Source organism: Lathyrus oleraceus, chromosome 1 (assembly GCF_024323335.1).
Source record: "Lathyrus oleraceus cultivar Zhongwan6 chromosome 1, CAAS_Psat_ZW6_1.0, whole genome shotgun sequence".
Classification (NCBI taxonomy): domain Eukaryota; kingdom Viridiplantae; phylum Streptophyta; class Magnoliopsida; order Fabales; family Fabaceae; genus Lathyrus; species Lathyrus oleraceus.
The window spans coordinates 109,303,240-109,327,955 of NC_066579.1; the positions used below are offsets into that span (position 1 = coordinate 109,303,240).

Sequence of the window (24,716 nt, forward strand, 5' to 3'; positions counted from 1 at the left end):
TGTGATGAGTTGAGGACAATTGATAATAAAATAACTTTACCTTTTATGATAAATAACCATTTAAAAAAATATATTGAGTATAGTAATCCAAAGAGGGAATACAAGTATGGTCTTGAATGACGTTTTCAGGTAGTAATCCAGAGAGGGATTACAATGATGGCTGAGTATGGAAAATTATAGGTTCAAAAGTGAAACCTTTTGTGAATAATTGAGACATGTGTCTTATTATGATCTTGAGACTATGATTTTGTTGTATGTTGTATTGTTGTGATCATCCATTCATGTATTTCGGAGATAAGTAGGATTTCGGTCCAATGATGACCTGGTTTAGAGAGAGACTATGAAGGTCTCACGTCTAGAGAGGGATAGAGTTTAGAGAGGAACCAGAGACATGGGAATATCAGTAACATACCTTTGATCCCAGTGATTCTGGTATCACATGCATATGAGATGGAGATGGTGACATTGTATTGCATTTGCATTATGATTTGTTTGATTGTGTTTTGTGTGTGATTGAGAATATTGTTACATTCGTGATTACTATCTTGTATTGATGTTATTAACCGTTAATAATTATTAGATTCATTCTCACCCCTGTTTGTTGTTGTGGCATTTGTGCTCCTCAGGAGCATAGGCAATCAGGTACAGGAGTAGCTGCTGAGTTAGAGGATGGTGTGTATGCCTCATTTAGCTTTTGTCATTGGATCTTAGAGGATTCGCTCTGATATGTAGCATTAGGGATGGGATGTCTTCCGTCATTATGTGATTTTTTATTTTGTTGGAGTTGTTTATGAGACCTTATCAGACTTTGTTTAATTTCTGCAGCTTATTTTGCATGACTAATGGGTTTTGAAGTTTTATGTCTTGGTGACACTCTAATATTTGATTTTATTCAAACTATTTCATTTAAATGTATAGTCGAGGTTAGGGTGTTACAACCCGCATGACTCTACCTTTCCAATCCTCATAAGGCTTTGCGTAGAGTTCCAACAAACGCCTACCAAGAAAAAAGCGTAGAGTTACCTAACCCTAGATGGGGAGAATCTCTACGAAATAAAAATAAAGGAATATCACTGACGGTAGGGAGGACGCCCAGATGAAAATAGGTGACCTCAAAGGCCCTAATGATGTTGTAGACATTGGGCGTGATTTAGGAAGGGGCGACATTAGCGGCCTCTAGGAAGTTCGCTTCAAAAGGCATAAAAGGTATTATAATCCCCAATTCATGAATAACAAGGAGATGAAAGTAAAAATAAAGGGCAGACGAACCACCCAAAGTTTTCATGTTAGCTTTTTCCGTTTCTAAATAGGACTTCATGATGACATCCTCTTTGTACCCTATACTTGAGAACCCAATATTCCGACAAAACCTCACGATCTTGCCCGAGTCAAAATACAGGGATATAATGTCTCAAACATGGATACACTTAGAATTCTTCATGGCCATCAATTTTTTATGAAAGGGAATAGGTTAAAAACTTGGATCTCCGAGAGCTGAATGAACCCCATAATTTTCTCCTATCCGAACTTAAAAATTAGAGAAGCATTATTGCACCTATGAAACTTTTTTAATTAAACAAAGATGGAGTTCTAAAATGGAAGGGAGAGGAGAAGGTCTTCCTAAAAAGAAAACCATAGCCCTTAATAGGGAAACACCAATAGCATAAGCAACATATCTGTCTAGTATAGCAACTGATGCAAGAAGTGGAAGGGGTTTCAAACGTCAAAGACACGTGTAAGGAAAGAAACTAGACTGAGTTTCTCTATGAAAACTATTAACACGAAATTCCACATACTCTTCTTTCTAACTAAATGATCAAATTCTCATAACTGACTGAATTTTTGACGTCTCTACAAATCACTTGATTGATATTTGACATCCCTCAGAAGAACACAAACTACACATGAGACACCTAGTAAGGGCTTGCTAACTCACCCTTAATTGAGGGACTCACCCCTAATTAAGAGACCTGCCCTTAACTAAGGGGCTTACCACTGGCTAAGGGACTCTCCCTTAACTAAGGGAGCCACCCATAGTTATGGGGTTCACCATAAGGGAATGAAAGGCTTAAAACTACGTTGAGGAGTAGGTAAATAACTTTTTCCTTTGCAAGTCCTCGTGCTTGAGGGAAATTGTAGTGATATATTCGTGAAAACCCGCAATAGGAAGATTCGGGGCCAACCCTCATCATACGTGTGCCCCAGAATACGCCGCTTAAGCATGATCTCGACTCAGTAGGTGACTCGCCCTGAGGGAAAGCGTGGATGGTGACGTGTATGTAGTTCTTAACCACATGCGGAAGAAGTTAATACTATCATTCCCTAAGAAATAGGTAGTCAATAGGTCCCCTAATCAAGGTGGAGTGATTACTACTTCTTAGGATTCCATAAATCCACGGATGAGGAGGATATTTTGATTTCACCACGAAATACTCCCAAAATATAGAGTTTCTCACCAAAAAAAACACCTTAAAATAGGCTTCTCACCACCGTGAACTTGCCCTGAACGACCACAACCTCTAAAGTCTCTGACCACCCCTACTAACATAAGAAGGTGACACATATGTATCTTTTTAGCATATATATATATATATATATATATATATATATATATATATATATATATTATATATTATATATATTATATATAATTTTTTTATATAAAATCTCAAATAAATTTATCTAAAATTTTAATTGCCATGTAAATAGTTGATATGAGATACTTTAAAATTACAAAATAAATTTATTTGATATATAAAAATCCAGTGTATCATAAAGATGTGAACTTTCATACGCATAAAGTTACATTATATGAAATTAAACGAAGACAAAATCTTAAACATATACATTACATGAAATTAAACCAAGACAAAATCTTAAACATCAATTAATAAGATACACATATAATTCAACCTCCACTCATTCTGCAACCTTTTTATCATTATCAAATTACATACTTGTCTCGATGAGTTCCTTACTAAACTTTTAATGGTTAGGAAATTCTGGAAAAAAAACATTCTAACAATTGATCAATCATTACAATTAGGATAATTCATATTTAATAGATAAAGTATATATAAACCTTTATCACTAAAATAGTTTAATGAAATAAATATTTTACTCAGTTAATTTCTCAAGGATATTTTGATATGAGTTGTTTTAGAAGTCTCTTCATCTAGTTGATATTAAATAAAGATTAATTAGAGAATCTAACTTACAATATTATTCATTTTAATTCTCAATTTTTTTTTTAGATGAATTGTCTTATAGACCTATTTATCTAATTGATATTAAATATAAATCAATCCGAAAATTCAGACTCACAATTATATTACATGAATTAGAATTTAATAGAAAAACTATCAAATTCGAATGATATATAAATTTCTCCACCATCTATACTATAAATATAATTCTCATTAAGACAACCATTTGATTATTACTTATAAATATTTCAGCACAATGTTTAATTACTTAACAATATTCCTCATCTAAAAACATATTAATTTACAACATGGAGTACCATCAATTCCTACAGTTTCTAACATCTAATATTAATTTATTCTTTAACTAAAATCATGTAATTAGAGTGATTATAATATATATATATATATATATATATATATATATATATATATATATATTATATATATATATATATAATATTATATATATATATATATATATATATATATATATATATATCTATATATATATATATATATAATATATATATATATATATATATATATATATATATATATATATATATATATATAATAGATATATATATATATATATATATATTATATAGATATTTGAGAGAGAGAGAGAGAGAGAGAGAGAGAGGAGAGAAGAGAGAGAGAGAGAAGAGAGGAGAGCGAGAGAGAGAGAGAGAGCGAGAGAGAGAGAGAGAGAGAGCGAGAGAGAGAGAGAGAAGAGAGAGAGAGGAGAGAGAGAGAGAGAGAGAGAGAGAGAGAGAGAGAGATAGAGAGAGAGAGAGAGAGAGAGAGAGAGAGAGAGGAGAGAGAGAGAGAGAGAGAGAGAGAGAGGAGAGAGAGAGAGAGAGAGAGAGAGAGAGATTATTTAATTTCTATTTTTCTTCCTAAAATTCATAGACAAATTCTACGGTTGTTAAACACGGCAACTACAATTTAAAGTTCATGTCCTGACCTCATTTTAAATCTCCTTCCTACAAAATTATTTTTCAGATTGAAGAGAATTGAGTCCACATTTCAAATTCAGAAAGAGAAGTTGTAATAGAATTATCAAATAAAATATTTGGCCAATTTTTCTGACAGATATGTCATACTAATTCCGAAATTCAACATCATTATATTGAGTAATAAATATTCTAATCAAATGTCAAACATCCCCTACATTAATATTGTGGGATTTTTAAAGACCTAGCTTATATTCTCTATTTAATCATCTAACTAATTACACTAATATTTCAGTTACATGATTAAGTCCTAAAAGAACCCGCAAATTTTGAGTTATTGAGAGTAAAATATTAATTTCCAATTCCAAAGTCTCCCTCACTAGTCAATCTTCAAATAAATTTTATACTTTGATACTTTCAACTTCAGTTCCTAAGTATTTAATGTGGATTTTAGTGCTTGAAGGTATGAAGTCTGTAGCAACCTATTTGATTTTGATGTTAACAACGCGCTTAAGAAAGTCTCCATCAGTTATGCAGATCAACACTTTTGATTTGGAAGATAGCATGTGGAGTTATCATCTGATTCGATCAAGTGATGGTGCTTGAAGATCAAGGTCACAGGTGATCAAATGGTGGTACTTGAGATCAAGGTCTGATGTTATCAAGTGATGGTACTTGAAGATCAATGTGTCATCTGCTGAAATGATCAAGATATGCTTAAGATATCAAGATCCTCGGTGACAATCAAGATATCAAATCTTACTAGTGATCAAGTTGTGATCAAATGTTTGGATATCAATTTAACAAAGGTTATCCTTGGAGGACAACACCTTATGTCAAATGGCGTTTGGTGAAGTCAATGAAGATCTTTAATCAAGCATTTTTCTAATGTTGCTGCTTATCTTGAAGAAGTTATCTCAAGTCTCATTAGAAGAAGATTCAAGAGTCTAGTGAAGTGTTAACGTTAAAGATAATGTGGTAAGAAACTAGAAGCTTCAGAGTTGTAAAAGAGAGAAAGTGCGAAAATTCGTCTTGTCTGGGTCGAATGGTTTGTATCTGTAAAGGTGTAAGATCAACCTTTGATTTTACTAAGGAAAATCGCACACGCACTTTCAACCTTTTGGAAAGCCTCTCTCTTTTTTATTAAAATTACCAAAAATGATTTTATGCCTAGATAATTGGTGAAGAACTCAAAAGTTTTTTTATAAAGGTATTTTGCATTGTATAATTGATTAACCCTTAGACATAATTGATTTCTCTTTTTATAACACCTCATAATCAATTATTAGTGTTAATAGGCAATTATGCAACATCTCTTTTGAAAACCTTCAATTTTTAGACTTGATAATCAATTATGTGGGTCACCTAATCGATTATCAGCATTAAAAAGGCTCATGGTGCTTTTCCTTTTAAAGCCAAATTTTATCCTATAAATAGATTGTCCCTTTCTCATTTATAACACACCAACAAACCTATTTGAAATATCTTTCCCTCACTCTCCTCTTTCTCTCTATATTTTCACACATTTGCCTTAGTGTTTTTGAGAGTGAAATCTATATATGTGTGAGGTATTTTGGTCTAGTGTAAAGGCATTATTGTAGTTTATCATTAGTATAAAATTAGTTTTGGTTGTGAGCTAAACCAAATGAAAATCTCTTTTTTGGTTGTTGACGTAAACCAGTTAAAACCTCGTTGTTGTTAGGGAGGTCTCCGCAACTAAAAATCTCAGTTGGCTCATGAGCTTAGCTTGCTGTTAAAAGCTCTCAATTGGTTGTGGAGGTCTTCACAGTTAAAAATTTGTTGTTGGTTGGGAAGTTAGCCATTATAAAACTCCAACCTTGTATAAGGAGGTTCGAGGACAAAGCTTGTCAAAAGTGTTCATGATAGTGAAAACTCTCAAGAAGAAATTATTAGGGAGAGTGGTAGGTCACTTAATTAAATTAAACCTCTATAAATTTTTGGTATTTTTCACTTTTCCCTTAACTATTTACTTTCTAGTTATATATTTTCGCTGCATTAAAATTTTCTTATTTTCGCTATCTTTCCTCAAATTGTTTTGGAGAGTCTATTTAAATTCTGATTTTGTGAAAGATTTTTATTTGAAAAATGATTTTTTCAAATCCACACAATTCACCATCCCCTTCTTGTGTTTAGAGTCTCATGTCCAACATTTAAAAAAGTCTCAATAATTAACAAAATGCACATGCATACTATCAATTTGAACATGAATGAAAATTTGAACAATCACTTAAAACTTATTTCAATCAATAACTCTTAGAGAAGAAAAACACTTAAAAACCCCACATTTCTTTTCTTTACTACAAAAACGGCTTGAAGGATGATGCTAGTAATATATATCAAATTCGAATTTTTAATATTTTAGAATTTTTTTAAGGTTTTTATACAAATGAGAAAAAGGAAGGAGTAAAACGAAAAAACTAAGGTTTCCATGATACTTTATCAACGAAGTTTTATACTGAATCGTGGTATTTAGTTAAAATTTGAAAATTAAGAATTTTGACTATAGAAGAGAGAATGGTTCGTTTGAGAAGAAAGAAAGAAATATTTAAAAAGATTTTTTATTCAAAAGGATAATTTCTCATGTTATATTTTGTTTTTGCATTTAATTTCAAAAATGTCATTCAATTACACTTACATATAATTAGACATTCTTCCTTCTTTATTAATTAATTCAATTTTACTTAATTTTTTTCTATGAATATAATTCAATATTATGAGTCTAATTAGGTTGTTACATGTTCCATTAAAAAATTGAGGAATTAGGAACAAAATTTGCAATCAACTACACCTTATGGTTTTGACATTATTATTGAATGATATTAGACATTATGGAGCTCACATTGTTGGAGAAGAAGACCATTTGAAGAATGGTTTTCAATTTTATAAATTTGTTTACTAGCTTTTAGTAATTGTTTTTAATTAGTCAACACAACACATCCTATGCAAAACTAAATCATATGTCAGCATCGATCATACAATGCAGTGTCATTAAAAAGTAGCCACCTAACAGACCTAAATTATATTTACAAAAATTGTAGAGACAATAAGAATAAAAAAGCTTTGAAGGCAATCAGAGTATTTAAGGCAAAATTAGTTAGTGGGCTATAAGAAAGCTTTGAAGAAAATTTAGGTACAGTAACATGAAAGCATATGGTGCTGTTTCCTATTACAAATGACTTGTTGAATTTTTGGTCAATCATATATTGCCATTTTTGAAATAATGGGTTACATTTCATGTTATCAATGGATATATGATCACAGCAATAGTCAGAGTACTGTAGTAAGTTTAATTTATTGGTGTGACTTGAAGTCTAAATTAGAGATTTAGATATATTTGATTTGATTTGATAAAAAGAACAAAACAGCTAGACTGGACAATTTTTGTTATACTTTTTTTCATTTAGAAATTGGTCATCAAATTGGACAAAATAGATAATTAACATCTAAATTTTATATAGAAATAGAAGACAAACGGATAATAAGATGTGTTATTCCTTTTTTAATCGTAAAATTAATCATCTTAAAATTACATTCATAGACCTAAGAGATACATTGTTGATACTCATACATTTTTAAATTTTTTATAAAAGATCAATTGTTTATATTACTAGGAAATCAAAAGTGGTAAATGGTATAAACGTATCTTGATTGTCATAACACGTTTTCTCATGTTTGACCATTTTATTTAAAGTAGCTTTGAGAGTTATATGTCTCACAATAAAACCAACAATCATCATCCCACAAGTGGAGAAACTCCGATCAAGTCCACACAAGCATGTTTCCCTCCTACCCACTCGTATACTAGAATCTATGTTGGTCTAAATGTCGATCTCCCCTCAAGTGGGTCAATCAAAAAATTCACACGTACCTCTTTCTTTAGAGATACTCTGACGCATCAAAATATATCAAACAAGACATAAAAAGGTCATGTCAGTATTTGAAGCCGGAAAATTCCCTACAATGAATCGCGTGCTCCCCAAATATATCGAAACACGTCTCATGATAAACAAAACAAACTCGTCAATAGAAAATAAATTAATCATAAAACGGAATTTTAAGATATTACGCTACTCCCCCAATGAGATTTGTTAGCATAACTCATCAATAAAAATAACAATGAGAAAGTCTTAAACATGTAAGACTTGCAAACAAATATAAAAAATGTTAAAATTTATATCCATGTTCATCAACAAGAGTAAGACAAAGTATGAATTTTGTCTCATTCTAATTTACGAGATAACTTTTTATTTCTAAATACAAAATATCAAAAAATTAAAAAATATCTTTCACTTTTTTCGTATTTAATATCTATTAATATTTATATTTAAAAATAGTAATAAGAAAAAAAATATTTTTAGTCAAAGTTTACATTCTAACTATTCTAGATTTATTTTAAAATTCAATGGTATATACATTAAAGCAATTTCGATATACAATTGAAAAATAATATCGAAGAACCTTCAACCTTATATTTCGAAAATATGTCTTTGACTTTTAAATATGCTGAGCCGGCGTTGATTATCCTTGTAGAAAAAAAAGTCAAATAATTCATTCTAGCCCTAAATTTATATTATGGTTAGTTTTTGATTTTATATTTTGGTTAGCTAATAACGTGTGCTCTATATTTCCTTATTTTTAGTCAAAGTGCTTTATATTTATTTTTTGTTTAGTACTTCTATTTTCTTACCTCCTTGTGGCTGTCAATGCCATTCGTCATATTGTAATTTGTATACATATAAATATTTGTTCAACATTTTCTTATGTAATGTGGTTTACAAAATGTTGTCAAGGTCTTGGCCAGCAAATTCAACACGTAATTGACAAATATATCTTTTTTATTGAACAATCATGTTTTGTAAGTAGTTGTTTAATTTTTGATAATGCGAGTAATTTTTCAATTTATTCATCCTCACACATGCAAAATCGGAAGAAAGAGAGAAACAACTCTAGAGATAGACATCAATATATTGAGAAAATTAGAATTATCGTTATCCCATATATATATATATATATATATATATATATATATATATATATATATATATATATATATATATATATATATATATATATATATATATATATATATATTGTCTCTAAAGTCATAGTCCTTAAAGAATTTTAATCATCTTTGTCTCATATTTAGCTCTTTTTGAGTAAAACAATATTTCAAATTCTTATGATCACTGAATATTTCAAATTGAGAGTCATATAAATAGTGTCTTCAAATCTTCAGTACAAAAACTACAACTGTCAACTCTAAATCATTGGTAGGGTAGTTCCTCTCATGAATCTTCAGTTGTCGCAAATCATAAGCTATCATATGTAAATTCTGCATAAGTATTCCACCTAAACCCATCTTGGAAGCATTGCAACACATTACAAAAGATTATGTAGGGTCTGATAATATCAATATTGGGGTTGTTATCAACTTCTTCAGTTCTCGAAAATTTTCTTCACACTGGATATCCCACACAAAAGTTTGACCTTTTCAAGTTAGTTGGGTCAAAGGTAGAGCTAACTTCGAAAAAACCTCGATAAATCTACGGTAGTAACCAGCCCATCCTAAGAAACTTCTTATTTCAGTAATTGACTTACGAGTTTCCCACTGTAGCATTGCATCTACCTTAGCAGGATCAACTGCTATACCACCACATGAAATCACATGACCGATAAAGCTCACTTATCGCAACCAGAACTCACATTTAGACAATTTGGCATACATATTCTTCTCTTTCAAAACGTGAAGTACAGTACGAAGATGTCATGGATGATCTTCATCTGATTTAGAATACACCAGAATAATATCAATAAACATTACCACAAATTGATCCAAATAGAGATGGAAGATCGTATTCATATACTCCATAAACACACCAGGGCCATTAGACATATCAAACGACATTACTAAGTACTCATAGTGATCGTATCGAGTTTTAAAAGCAGTCTTCGGAATATCTCCATCCTTCACACGAATCTGATGATAGCCTTGTCTCAAATCAATTTTGCTAAATACACAAGCTCTTATCATCTGATCCATAAGGTTGTCGATTCTTGGAAGAGGATACTTGTTCTTGATAGTAACCATGTTTAGCTGGCGATAGTCAACACACAACCTCATATTGTCATCATTTTTCTTCACGAATAACACTGGAGCTCCCCACGACGATACACTTGGTCTGACAAATTTCTTCTTAAGCAGATCTTCTAATTGTTTCTTCAATTCACCCAATTATGTTGAAGACATTCTGTAAGGTGTCATCGACATAAATCTAGTATTGGGTACTAAGTCTGTGGTGAACTTAACTTCTCTCTCTAGCGGTAGATCAATAATATCATCCAGAAATACTTCTCGGAATTCACACACTATAGGCAGATCAACCAACACCGCTTTACTTTCACCTTGCAAAGAAGAAAACATTGCAAACACTTGGGCTCCCTCTTTCAAGAACTTTTTTTACTTGACTAGCAGATATAAATCGAGGATCTTTCTCTTCCACTAACTCAGGAAATAACATCGTCATGTTATAACAGTTGATATAAATATGGTTGAACTCCAACCAGTTCATCCCCAGAATAACATCAAGTTGACTCAACGTTAAGCAGACTAAGTCAATGCTAAAGTCCCTACCATATATTATCAATGGGAAATTCAAACAAACCAACAAAGTAGTCACCGAACCATTAGCTAGAGTATTGTCGCACCTCGAAAAATGGGGATACGACTTCAAAGCGAAGCGCGATCGCACGCTTGCAATGATGGACTGAACAGAGTCGCCACCGAACTTTATTTATTTCCAAAAATGGGAAAGGGAAAATATCGATAAAACCCCTAAAAGAAAAGGATAAGATATGGTCATCGCAACCAATATCAGGGTTCGGGAGTCGATTACGTGAGGGGTGCTAATACCTTCCCCTCGCGTAATCGACTCCCGAACCCTGATATTGGTTGCGATGACCATATCTTATCCTTTTCTTTTAGGGGTTTTATCGATATTTTCCCTTTCCCATTTTTGGGAATAAATAATGTTCGGTGGCGACTCTGTTCAGTCCATCATTGCGAGCGTGCGATCGCGCTTCGCTTTGAAGTCGTATCCCCATTTTTCGAGGTGCGACAAGTATCAATTACCATATTACCATTCATAGCAGACACCGCAAGATTCAATCTTTTCACATAATCAACAAATATAAAAGAATGTGTCGCACCCGTATCAATGATAGTAATCAAAGGAATACCATTAATAAAACATGCACCACGAATCAGATTATTGGACTATGAGGCATTTGCACCATTGAGAGCAAACACTTTTCCACCAACTTTCACATCCCGTGTCTTCTTGGATTTCTGACACTGTATACTTATAAGACCAGTCTCCCCACAGTTGAAACAACCCAAAATAACACTCTTGCATTTCGCATCTCTATGTCATGCCTTCCCACATTTGAAATATGAAATTGCAGTACACTTTGAAGCATGATGACCAAGTACCCCACAGTTGAAACACTTGATAAGAGCAGGAGCACCTCCCCCACTTTGACTCTTCCCACTATTATTCCTCTGTTGAAACCTCTGCTCACCCTTACCATCTAGAACAACATATGACTTTCCGTGGTTCTGATTACCACTCATGTTATCACTAACAAATTTGTAATTAGTGTACTAGCATGAGTATCTTCATCTTAAATATGACACTTGTTAACCAACACAGGGAACTAATGAATTTCTTGATACCTAATAAACTGTTTGATCTCTGGGCAAAGTCCTCTTTCAAAATTGATGCATTTGGACCCTTCAGGCCCTACCTGTAGCGGGGTATTCTTTACCTTTAGGTTTATTGACTAAACCAAAAGTAAACATACAATTCGAGTTGCCACCGCACTTTTATTTGTCCAAAGGAAAGGTTAAAAAGTGAACAAAAGCCAAGTAAGAAGTTTTATCAAATCAAAAACTAATAAAAATGTCAGAGATCTAGGTAAGGGGGTTGGTTATGAAATGGGAAGGTTTTACGCACCCAAAACATCCTTAGTACTCTAAGGGAACCTCTTTTTGCAAATGTGTGTTGTAGGTTGGTATTTGTGAAAATATGTGCAAAAGATTAAGGGGATGAGAAAAGAATAGATTATATTTACAATTTTGTTATTTGAATGGATGAACCCATTGCCTACGTACCATCACAAAGGTAGGATCAAAACCTCGTAGTTAGGGGTAAAAATCTCAAAGATTGGTGAATTGACTTGACCAAAAGCTTTAAAGTCTTTTGTTATCAAAAGGAGAAAACTCAACCTAAACCAACAATCCACCATGTGAGGAAGGCTTTAACATACTAGTGAGGGGTTAACCCTATAATAAGTATGGAAGATTATAACCAAATCACTAAGGATAAGGTGAGGTTTACATCAACCACTATGATAACTCAAACCTATGGCTAATATTTATGAAAAGTTTTAACAAAGGTGGCCATTGGAACCACAAAATCAACTTGAAGTGAGTTGTCTTTACAAGTTACATTTATTTACAAAATGAGGTCAAAGTTGAATTAAGATCTATTCATAATGAGTATTGATAAAAAGATTTTGAAAAGTCAAAGGCATAAGGCCTGGGTTTCTAGTTTGAAAACAATGTCAAAGTTTAAAGAAAATATTTTTGGCTTGGGTTAGAGTGAGGAGAAGAAGAGAAGGGTTAGTCCTAAAGCATACAAAGATAAGAGAGAAGATAAAACCCTTGGAGTTCCTTTTCTTGAAATCATAGAGATAATTCAAAATGCTCCTTTCCTTTGGACTTAGCAAACAACAAGCAATCACACAATATTTGGATTCAAGCTCCTAGGATCTCCATTTGACTTGTCTCTGTTAATTTGGTTACTCATGACAATGGTCCTTCTTACTATCTCAAGATGGAATCCCTATCACACAAGAGCAAACATCAAAAAGTTCACAACACAATAAGAGGAATGGACAAAGAATGAGTTTTGGAAAGGAAGTCCTTTGAAGTCAACTTTGAAATTTAGCATTCTAAAGGCATGAGGCCTAGATGCTCTTCAACAAGTTTAGCATTCTAAAGGCATGAGGCCTAGTTTCTCTTGAACTCCTTTTAAGCACAAGTAAGTCCTAATTCTAAGTCCTTTCTCCTTTTGCATTAGGTTCACACAAAACAAAGACAAAACCAACACAAGAAAACAATATATTTATATAATAATGAGCTTCAATGAGCAAAAGGAAAATGGCATAAACATAAAATATGTGCTCAAGTGAGCAAAATGAAAAGCAATATGAATAAATGAGCAAGAAATAAAGTGCATTAAAGTAAATTGCAAGAAATTAAATGCTTGAATTTAAAGTTAGTAATTAGTGAAGTTATGTTAGTTTGTCATAAGACAATTTAGCGCTATGTTAAGCAATCGTAAGTGGACTAATGTAGTAGTCACACCTATCTGAGGTCGGTCAATAAAACTATAGGCAAATAAACACAAGTTAGAGATCATGACTAGTAAGTCAAGCTCCAAAAACTTGCCATGCCAAAAGAAAAGAGGAAAGACCTTGTATGGAATTTAGGTTTTTTGCTTGACCAAGAAGCAACTCATCTTGGACACAAAGCAACTCACTTGATCTTGGATCAAGTTGAGTTTGATTTGGATTAAAGAAGGTTAAACCTCTCATATGTCAAGACCAACCATAAGACATTAACTCATTGGCCAAAATAAAAAGAAAGAGATGAAGATGTAATGAATGGAAAGAGAATTCAAATGTCAAACACAATTGGTCAAAAATGAATCAAATCATCATCAACCAATGTCAAACAGAAGAGAAATGAAGATCACAAGTCAACAAGTCAAACATATTTTTTTGGTATTTTTTGAATTAAAATAAAAATGTAGAATAAAATAAACAAAATATGGTCAAACCTCAAATTCAATTCAAATCAACTTCAACAAGTCCAATTAAACTCTCATTGGTCTAATATGGTCAAACATACTTTGACAAAAAATTTCAATAATTTTTGAAATCAGAAACTATTTTAAAATAATTAAAAACAATGAAAAATAACACAAATGAATTAAAATCTCAAATAAATCTTAAATCAATTAAGAAATTGATGAGACCATTTTTCATTGACTTATCATGATCCATATGTGTTAAGAAAATATTTTTGATTTTTGTCAAATATCAAAAAGTAATTAAAATGAATTAAAAATTATTAAAAACCAAATAATTCACAAAAAATATTAAATGAAGTCACAAAATTAATTAAAAATCAAAATATGAAACTAGATTTTTCAAGAAATTTTTTGGCATTGGTCTCATATTTTTGTGACTTCAAATAAAATATTTATGAAATTTTGAAAATAAAATGAATTAAATAGAATTAAAACAGAAATAATGAAAATAGAAAAAACCAGCGCCTTTAGATGGTTCATTAATTGGCGTGGCGCTGATCTCATGCTTTAGAGGCGCGGTCACATGGTGATCCTTGGTCAAGCGCGCAACACATGGAATTAAAATAAGTCAAAACAATGAAAGGTCAGAATTATAACATTTCAGTGAGATCCAAGGGTTCCAAGGCTTCCACGTGGGATGGTGGTGGAAACCACCATCTTCTCCGGCCAGACAACTAATTTCGGCCACCACGCGCAGGAAATCAAACCTTAATGAAAATGAAAAAGCAAGGTATCAAAATGAAGCTGAGGTGATGTACATCACCCCTGTAACCATGGATTCTCCTCAAAGTTCCTATTTAAAGAGAAACATGAGCTTGAAAATCATGGTGCTTGCTCTGAAATGGCACGATTTGCAAAATTGAGACCACCACTGGCCTGCCTCATGCTTGAGGACTTCAGAAAACAACAAAAACCAAAGCAATTCACATTGTATAGCAAGATCCAGATCAAGAAAGTTTGGTGATATACCTTTGAAATGGAGCTTCAAACAGCACGAATTGTTTGAGCTCTTGATCCAATTTTGATTTGGAAATGTAATGATGATGCAAGGCTAAGGAATTGAGCTATGAAGATCAACTAATGATGTTGAAATTCAAGCTTGAAAATGAAATAGAAAAACTGAAATTCCTTTAGGTGAGGGTTTGGTTTTCAATCCAGCAGCGTTTCAGATCTCCTTGTGGTTACCATTTGAATGAGGATGAGCTTCTATTTATAGTTGGAATGGATGCAATGCCATGCTTTCCCTCGTGTGCATGAAATTTGGATCCTCCATGCATGGGCCTGTACAGGCGCATGTGAGGCCTAAAAATGAATGTAAATCCATGTTGAACTCATATAGAAGTGAATTGGACGTGCACAAGGCCTGGCATTTGTTTGCACATGAAGTTTCAAAGTGAAATGCAAAAATGCACATAAACATTAAGCTCTTCGAAACTCACTCATGGAAAGTCAAAAAAAATTAATGTGAGTAATGGTTGGAAAGCCCTTGAAATAAGGAACAAAAGTCATGTTGGGAAAAAATTCATTTGGAGTTTGGAAATTTATGAAAACTGGCTGTGAAGTTTGGGGTACAAAACATGTCTAGGTTCCCTTTGAATTTTTTTTTACCAAAACCAAACATTTTCAAGCCCTTCTGTTTCAATGATTCAAGCCTCAAATGGAAAAACCTCCAACACAAAAGTTGTAGATTTTTTCAATATGATCAATTTAGACTCAAATTTTGCATCATTTGGATTTTTCATGAGAAAGTTATGGGCACCTGAAGTTGGACATTTTCCAAAGTCAATGACTTTAGTCCAAAGTGACCCATAATGTTTTGTATTATCACATGTGTTTATTTTAGGATTATGAAATTTTGTCCAACATAACTTTTGAATTAGACATCTTAATATTTCTAATTCAATTGGTCTCACCTAAAAATCATAAAAAATAAGGAAGTTAGGTCCTTGGGAAGTTGACCCAAAATTAGGGTTTCAGTCAAAATGACCTATAATGTTTTGAAATGAATAATGACCTTCCATGTTTCAAATGGATTTTTTATGAACATGAAAGTTATTCATATGGTTCTTAAGAACATTTTTTTATCTTTGGGTCAACTTCATTTGACAAACATATCACAAGTTGTGTCTCAGTGATCCTCAATTTAGTCAGATGACTTGACTGGTCAACTTCTCAAGGCCAAACTTCAAATCTTGATGAATGAATGATTGAGGATACTCACATAGGCTCATATATGCATAAAATAATGAATTAAAGAACTTCCATTGATTAAATTTTATCATAGGTTGAGGTTGCTTCAAGAGCAAGGCACAGTCAATGCACAGTTGAATTGGGTTTCCTTGGGAAACAATCCTCAAGCCCTTTGGGTTATCTTGATCAAATTGGAAAATTGAGATAATTGGGAGACATATATGATGATTAAGAGTTTTGTGGACCATTTTCATGCTTCTTCTCATCTTCATCTAGCCATTTCATTGAGCTTAGGAGCCTCATAGGAGCATGGGAGCACATGATCACTTGAGCTTCAAACAAAAGAGTTAGTGACATATTTTTGTGCTTTTGGTTAGTAATAAAAATAAGAAAAGCAATAATATACAATAAAATCATGCTTGGTGGTTTCAAACCACTCACACAAGTTCCACCCCTAGGGTTAAGGAGCCACACATGCTATGATCCTTGAGGCAATGCATTGAGCAAATGATATGATGCCATGAGGGATCTTAGGGTAAAAATTAGGGTCTTACACTACCCCATTGTAATTAAGTAAGAACCTAGACAACTCTTCGATTTTAGCAGCATAATTCACAACAGTCATGTTCCTTTGCTTAAACTCAAGGAACTCGATCTCCTTCTTACTGTGCACATCATCCGGGAAATATTTCTCCGAAAATGCAGCTCTGAACACAACTCAAGTAATCTCAGTAACACTAGCTTTCAATTTATGTCGTGCATTATCCTACCAGTATTCGATTTCCTCTAACATCATACGAGTATCATAAAGAATCTAATGAGCGTCTACGCAAGCCATTACTCTAAAGATTTTCTCGATCTGTTGCAACTAAACCTGAGCACATTCGGATCATACCTTCCCTTGAAGGTTGGCGGATTATTTCTACGAAACCTACTCAACCCATAGGATTCGACACCTTCAGCCTGTGGATTCTACTGAGCTTATGAAGCCTTTCCCATCACCTCGGGCATAGCTGCTAAAGCATCAACGATTGTGCGATCATTTCTTTCAACCATTTCTCTGTATATCAGCAAACAACCATTAGAATAAAGATTGCATCGACAATGTTCACACACCTGTCGTATACTAGGAAACAAACAAAAAACACAAAACATGGCTAAACAAAAAACACTATATAACACCCCTAATCCCCGACTCAACATTTAATAAGATAGTTCAAATAAAATTCCACGATTAGAGTGTCACACATGCTTCACCATAGCATAAAAACACTAACATAGCATATTCATTTAAAAATAAGTAGCGGAATATCATTAAGTTTGACATATAAGTCTCAACATCAAAAGAATAACAGAACTCCAACACAAGTAAGGCACAAAACCAATTAAGAATGAACAACTCATCCTAAGAGCTACATATCAAAGCGACTCCTCTAAGACCCAATCATAAAATATAAAGAGGCATTGGCACCTTCCTCTAACACAAGCGACTACTATTGTACTTGATTGTCTGTACCCCAGAGGAGCGCAGACACAACAACAACAAAAAGAGGTGAGAATATACCTTACAAATCTTAATGGTGAAAATCAACAGTAGGATGGTAAATGAAACAATCCCAAGTATAATATTCTCACAAAACACAATCACATTATAATGTATAATTCAAATTCTAATGCATCAACGAGTCCATCAATATGCATGTGGTACCGGGTTTTCAGGATCATAGATTTTTTACACATTGCCCATGTCTTCGCTTCCTCTCTGAACTGTGTCCCTCTCTGGACATGAGACTGTCATGGTTCCTCTCTGAATTTGACCTCACTAAATCGAAGTCCTACTTAACTCCAAAATATATACATGCATGATCATGTATAGCACACATGGATGCAAATTAGGAAATCATCAAAATCATCTCAAAATCATACTAAAAAATCATCTCAAAAATCATCTCAAATTCATCTCAAAATAGGTTCCACTCTTGAACCGTAAGTTTTCCAATAATCAGGCCCCACTATAACCCCACTAGATTACTCATCTCAAAAATATATATTATTTAAATAATTATATTGCATCTCAAAAATTGAGTAAATATATGTCATTACTCATCAACAACTCTAAAATCAACCAAACACTCAAAATGTCTCAACAAGTCATTATATATTTTTTATAAATCAATAAAGTTCTCAACAAACTCAACAACAACTCTTAACTCTCCAAATGACTCTAGAGTATCCAAAAGTACTCTAAAGTGCTAAAAAATGCTCTATTGACAAGTCTTTACATGTGATAACTCTACTAACCCTAAGGGATGACAATTTAACTCCAATTACTCAAAAATTGACCCAAAGGTCACAAATAGGCCACTAATGTAAAAAATTACTCAAAAATTAGCGAAAAACTCCCCGAATTCAAAATTGTCGAAAAACACTCTAAGCCGTCCGGACCCGTCGCCAGGCCTCGAACTGCCGTTGCGCGACCATCTCAAACTCTAGAAGCTACAGCCGCAGCTTCGCGACCTCTGCCCACCGTCATCGCGACATGTCCCGACCGCCAATGCTCTGCTGTGCGGCCCTCCCTTCTTCGATCCGACGATCGCAGTCCGTCGTTGTTGTGCCCCCCCCCCCCCAAAAAAAACTCGATATTTTAATTATTTTAATTTTCGATAAAATATCCAGTTTTTCAAAAATTAGGTTTTTGGAAAAATTTGTGGAAAATACATATCGTAAAGTTTGACCAAAACCACATATATCTCAATTCCACAAACTACTCATAACAACATCCACTTCATCACATGAATACACAAACTCATATTGTCTTACCAATAAAAATCATTTATGGTGATCATATGACATTTATCCCAAATCTCATTTGGTCACCACAATAACATACAGACAAAAACAATATTTATTTGATTGATGCGAATGGGGTTTTCCCCAAACCCCGTTTGGCCAACACATTAACACACATAAACAAACATATTCATTCAAATGATGCTAATATAGTTTTGCGCAAAACCCATTTGGCCAACACATTAACACATAAAAACAAAAATATTCATTCAATTGATGCTAATGAGGTTTTGCCCAAACCCCATTTTGCCAAACATGTTACAGAATTACAGGAAATTGAAGAAAGTACTAAAATTACCCATGACGCTGATGGGAAGGTAAGGATACATCACTATCCTGGCTACCTAATAATCACCCATAGATAAAGAAAATCCCCATACCTTAATTTCTAGCAGCAAAATCTTGGTTATGGTTTCTCCTTCCTAAAGCTCTTTAGGGTTCCTAGTCTCTTTCTCCCTTCTTCACTTTTACGTATTAGACCCACTCCCACTTACTACTACGGAAAATACTTACCACAACAGTTGGAAAATGGATACCACCATGTTGAACCAACCATTGTGAGGTAAGGTGTGATTGTGTGTATGTAGCTTTCTACCATGGTTGTATGATCGTAATTATAAGCTATGTAGCACGTGATCTACCATAACGATTAATTTAAACAATCATTGTGATATTCTTCAATGCACAATATTTAACAACTGTTAGTATAAACAACCGTTGTGATATATACAACTAAGTTTATTATAAATTATGTGGAATACTTATTTGACAAATGCTCACTAATCATATAACATTTCATTATGATCTAGAACATTATAATATGGCAAATTAAGTTATACAAGAAGAACAAGTTCACGTTCAATGCTTGACAAGAGTTCATCAACTTCTTATCTGCATTTTTCTCTTTAACAGTTAGAACTTTGTTTAATGATTCTAGATCTTCAACCACCTCTTCCTTCACCTCTAGTTTATTTTGAAAAATATTATTTACTTTGCAAACAAAACTAGATGTGAAGAGAGGGGTGGTTGAAGATATACAATCATTAAATAAAGTTCTAACAGTTAAAGAATAATATGCAGATAACAAATTAAAGAATTATTGTCAAGAATTGAACGTGTACTTGTTTTCTAATATAACTTTATCTATAATATTATAATTTTTTTAATGCAATATGAAAAGTTGTATATTCGATAAGGGATTAGAAAAATACTAAAACTACATATTATATAATAAACTTGTCTTTTAAATAAACATTAACAACAACATTCATCAACAATAAATCATAAGCAACATACACGGAGAATGTTTCAGAAACTTACATGTCCCATAATGGCATCCACAATAAAATAAGGATGAAGCTGAAGTTAGAACTACAAACATGTGTCTATTTTGAATGGATGTCATTCTGGATCTTTCACACAAGTTTGTAACACTCACTTTAGCTTCGTCCTCGTTATTGAAACAAGCATCCTTACCTAGAAGTCAAAACAAGTTGAAAGTTCAAACATTATAAAGCAAGTTATTGAAACATGCACAATAATAGATAAATAGATTTTGTAACATAAACTATAATGAAGACAAACCTGTAAAGTATCCATTTGCTAAAATCTGATAAAACAAAGGAATACTTCGAAGAAGACGAGTTGGCTGGATACGTTTGGGGTTTCCATATGAGAGAGACGAGTGAGAGAAATGTTATGATTTTGTTTTGAGAGAGACGAGTGAAAGAGATGTTAGTGTTTTATTTTGAGAGAGATGGTTGTAATGTACTGAAGTGAAAGATAATTTTGCTTATATATAAATAAGTAACAAAATTCACCATGGTTCACTACGCCAAAAATGACTTTTAACAGCGCATCTTAGACAGCGCTTTTAAAAGAAAGCGCTGTCTAAGGTTAAAATTAAAATAAAACACGGAAAATGTTCCAAAAAAATAATGAAAGCGCTGTCTAAGACCCCCCCTTAGACAGCGCTTTTAGGCTGAAAAAAAAAATGAAAAAAAAAGTATAAAGGAGAAAAAGTGTGATAAACCAAAATTCGCATGCTACGCACGTGTATCTTTCTTCCCAAAGCGCTTTGTTCTGAACTTGAGCAACATCATTTTCACATCAACAAACCATGGCATTCTTGTTGAGCAAATCAACCCTAGCTTCTCATTTTCGATCCACATCTCAGGTATTCATTCTATTCAAATTACACATCGAATCCTAATCATTTTCCATTTCATAATAACTTGGAATTTTGTTTTTTTCATCTCTGATTCATTATTGTCTTAAATCGAAAGCAGAAAATCGAAGATCCCGTTTCCCTCTCGCGCCGTCAGTTCCATGTTGAACCCGGGACTCGTGAAAAAGCTGTAAGCTTCTACTTTTCCATTTTTTACCTAATTTTCTCTCGATTTAGGGCTTCTAGATTACGGATTTCATTATAAATTACTTCGATTTAACCTTATATTAACCCAAATAATTTGTTGATTTTTTTATGTATATCACTTAGTAGGCATCATTTTTGTGATTTCTTTTATTTGCTGCAGCTCTTGGCAGAAGATTCAGCTCTCAAGCCATTCAAATCATATAAGCAGAGTGTAAAAAAGCTCCGGAAAATTGGGGATGTTTTAACTATTGTTGTTGTTGCAGGTATGCTATCTTCTAATCCTTCTTTTGATAAAATAAATGCGGGTTTAGGGATGTGTAGCACGGATACCTCGAACACAACCCCGACACTGACACGGTGACACCGGTAATAATTTGAAAATTTGGATAAATTAAACTTAATCACAAGTGTCGGTGCAAGTGTTCCACACGGACACGAACACTGACACATCTTTTTCAGAGGTGTCGGTGCTACATAGATGACAGAAAATTAGATGATTTTGATGTGAAGTGATGAAACCATGGCTTTGGTTTGTCATTAAAGTTTTCTCAAGGAGTCTGAAATCTGAAGCTAAAACATTTGAATGGGCCAAGGTTATTAATGGTGTATGGCATTTGATGGCCAAATAAGATGTTTGACATTAGCAAAATCCTTAGGGATTTGGAAATCCAGTATGCTTCTGTAGTTTAATTGTTAATACAAGATTACTTCAAAAATAATTGGGGTTACCGAATCTCATAGATTATTAAAATTACACTATTTGGATATTTTTCTAAAAATAATGCATTGCGGGGGATGTGATTCTCTTTAATCCCGAGGGTGCATTCTTGATACATGATATTATCACAGCCAGTTTATGATTGAATCAATTGGTCATTTTTCTTACCAGGTATATGGTTCCTTTTTACATCAATAATTTCCTCATATTTTAGCAGCTTCATTAGTCACCAATATAATCACTTCCATAATTGTTGAAATTCTTAACTGTACATCTCGTTGGTTTTGAAGCTCTACAATTGGAGGAAATAGCTTCCAGATTCTTATGTCAACATGTCAAAATTGGTCAAACTGTAAGTCAATTTTGTAATCCCTTGTTCATAAATAGATTTTGCATGCTTTTTCCGGTTGAAGGAATGAATCTGAAGTTCTATTCTAGACCCTTTATCTTAATTTTTAAGGTGTGAACTGTGAAGTATCAATTTGGGTTACCATGCGGATAATGTATTTTAGTAACAACCATATGAACCATGCATTTTTATTAATTAGTTCCCAATACTTTTCGTCAGTGGCTGCATGCTTTGTAATTTGTATATGACTAACTGGGAAAGAACAATTGGATGAAGGACCAACTATAGAAAAATTAAATCTCCACTTGAATAGTTTAATGATATATTCTTTAGTATATATAAAGACCCATTCTTTAGTTATGTGGAACTAAATTTAGCTTCTTTAAACAATTTTCTTTTAAGTTGTTGATTTTTGTATTTCTATAATTTTTTTATATTAATACAGAGATATAACGTGCTTTATGGATTTCTTTGCAGATTAGTTACTACTTCTGCTAGACAATCACAGGATGCATGGGGTTCAGCAGACTGGACTGAAGTCGAGGTAGCTATATACTATTACTACCAATCATGTATACAATTACTTTATGCATCACCGTTTTTAGGATAATCGCTTAATTAGCCTGTTTTATCCAAACAGGATCGGTAACCACTTATTCAATAACTCTATATTATATGGGACTTATTTGCATTTGGATGTCTGTCTTGAAGCTATTTGCATTATCAGCATTTCTTTTCTTTGTAAAAATAGAATTTTGAGTGGATAAGGGGATAAGTTCAACACACATTGTTTCCTTTGGGATATCTTGACCAACTTATTATTAAAGTAAGCTGAAACAACTTATGAGATAGTCATCAAATTTCAGATGATTCTATCTTTTTGAGAGCGTGTCACTCACTCACTAACTTTTCTATTCACAAATAATTTCAGGGATCATGGATTCTCAAACCCAAAAGCTCCAAACCCAATTTTGTTGTACATTTTGTGGGAGGTATATTTGTAGGAGCTGCACCTCAGCTTACCTACCGCTGGTTCCTTGAGCGCCTAGCAGAAAAGTAAGTCCATGTGGTATGATTATTACTTGTGTGCTTATTGAAGGCTTTTTTTTTTTCCTTTTCTTTTTTAAATGCATATATTGATTTGTTAGAGTAGAATCTTTGAATGAACGCTGAACTTTGTTCTAGGAAATATTTCATATCAGGATCATTTGAGTCTCATATATCTAGGATCTGTAGTTGAAAAAATAGCTAACTTTAAAACCATTTGTTACTAGGGGTGTATTGGTCATTGCAACTCCATATGCCAGTGGGTTTGATCACTTCTTCATTGCAGATGAAGTGCAGTTTAAATTTGACCGGTGCTACCGCACACTACAAGAAACAGTAAGCCTCATCTCATTATCCAAGGGATGGCTTCTTTGTTTTTTTTAATTTTCAAACAATTCATTAGAAGTACTCATTGTTTCAGGTCAAAGAGCTTCCTATTTTTGGTGTTGGCCATTCTCTGGGATCGCTTGTCCACCTCCTGATTGGTATATTCATAATCTTCTGTTACACTTGATTGTAAAAAGTAAATTGATTTGTAGATACTGAATTGCATTTGCTATTTAACCAGGGTCAAGATATGCAGTGCAAAGATCTGGAAATGTTCTCATGGCATTCAATAACAAGGTATTCATCCAGCAATCAACGAAATATAGCGCTGTCTAAGCCCCCCCCCCCCCCTTAGACAGCGCTTTGGGCAAAAGCGCTGTCTAAGCCCCCCCCCCCTTAGACAGCGCTTTTGCCTAAAGCGTTGTCTAAGGTATACCTAAAAAAATTAAAATAGGGGGGCTTAGACAGCGCTTTTGCCTAAAGCGCTGTCTAATCCCCCCCCCTTAGACAGCGCTTTTGCCAAAAGCGCTGTCTAAGGTATACCTAAAAAAATTAAAATAGGGGGGCTTAGACAGCGCTTTTGCCCAAAGCGCTGTCTAAGGGGGGGGCTTAGACAGCGCTTTTAAGATTTAAACAAGCGCTGTCTAAACCTTTAGCAGCGGAGGCTTAGACAGCGCTTTAAAGCGCTGTCTAAGGCTAAAAAAAGCGCTGTCTAAGGTCTTGTTTGGCGTAGTGGTTGAAAA

At 33.4% G+C, this 24,716-nt stretch overlaps 2 protein-coding genes across 2 annotated transcripts; both read left to right on the top strand.

Moving 5' to 3' along the window:
• Positions 1 to 21,217: 21,217 nt before the first annotated feature.
• Positions 21,218 to 21,893, top strand: LOC127094358 (succinate dehydrogenase subunit 7B, mitochondrial-like). Its single transcript, XM_051033198.1, has 3 exons — positions 21,218 to 21,334; positions 21,447 to 21,515; positions 21,693 to 21,893. Exons 1-3 carry the CDS (start codon positions 21,278 to 21,280, stop codon positions 21,891 to 21,893), a joined length of 327 nt encoding a protein of 108 aa, XP_050889155.1. The 5' UTR covers positions 21,218 to 21,277.
• Positions 21,894 to 22,052: 159 nt separating this feature from the next.
• Positions 22,053 to 24,309, top strand: LOC127094364 (uncharacterized). The gene is made up of 6 exons (XM_051033207.1): positions 22,053 to 22,061; positions 23,045 to 23,143; positions 23,531 to 23,655; positions 23,874 to 23,982; positions 24,068 to 24,131; positions 24,215 to 24,309. Exons 1-6 carry the CDS (start codon positions 22,053 to 22,055, stop codon positions 24,307 to 24,309), a joined length of 501 nt encoding a protein of 166 aa, XP_050889164.1.
• The last annotated feature ends 407 nt before the right edge of the window (positions 24,310 to 24,716 follow it).

What these genes read in the sequence shown, in the direction of transcription:
- LOC127094358 (XM_051033198.1), top strand. Translation starts at nt 21,278, where the DNA reads ATGGCATTCTTGTTGAGCAAATCAACCCTAGCTTCTCATTTTCGATCC. An exon ending in ATTTTCGATCCACATCTCAG is followed by an intron (nt 21,335 to 21,446) that starts GTATTCATTCTA and finishes AATCGAAAGCAG; the next exon opens with AAAATCGAAGATCCCGTTTC. An exon ending in CCGGGACTCGTGAAAAAGCT is followed by an intron (nt 21,516 to 21,692) that starts GTAAGCTTCTAC and finishes TATTTGCTGCAG; the next exon opens with CTCTTGGCAGAAGATTCAGC.
- LOC127094364 (XM_051033207.1), top strand. An exon ending in CTTGAGCGCCTAGCAGAAAA is followed by an intron (nt 23,656 to 23,873) that starts GTAAGTCCATGT and finishes ATTTGTTACTAG; the next exon opens with GGGTGTATTGGTCATTGCAA. An exon ending in GCTTGTCCACCTCCTGATTG is followed by an intron (nt 24,132 to 24,214) that starts GTATATTCATAA and finishes CTATTTAACCAG; the next exon opens with GGTCAAGATATGCAGTGCAA.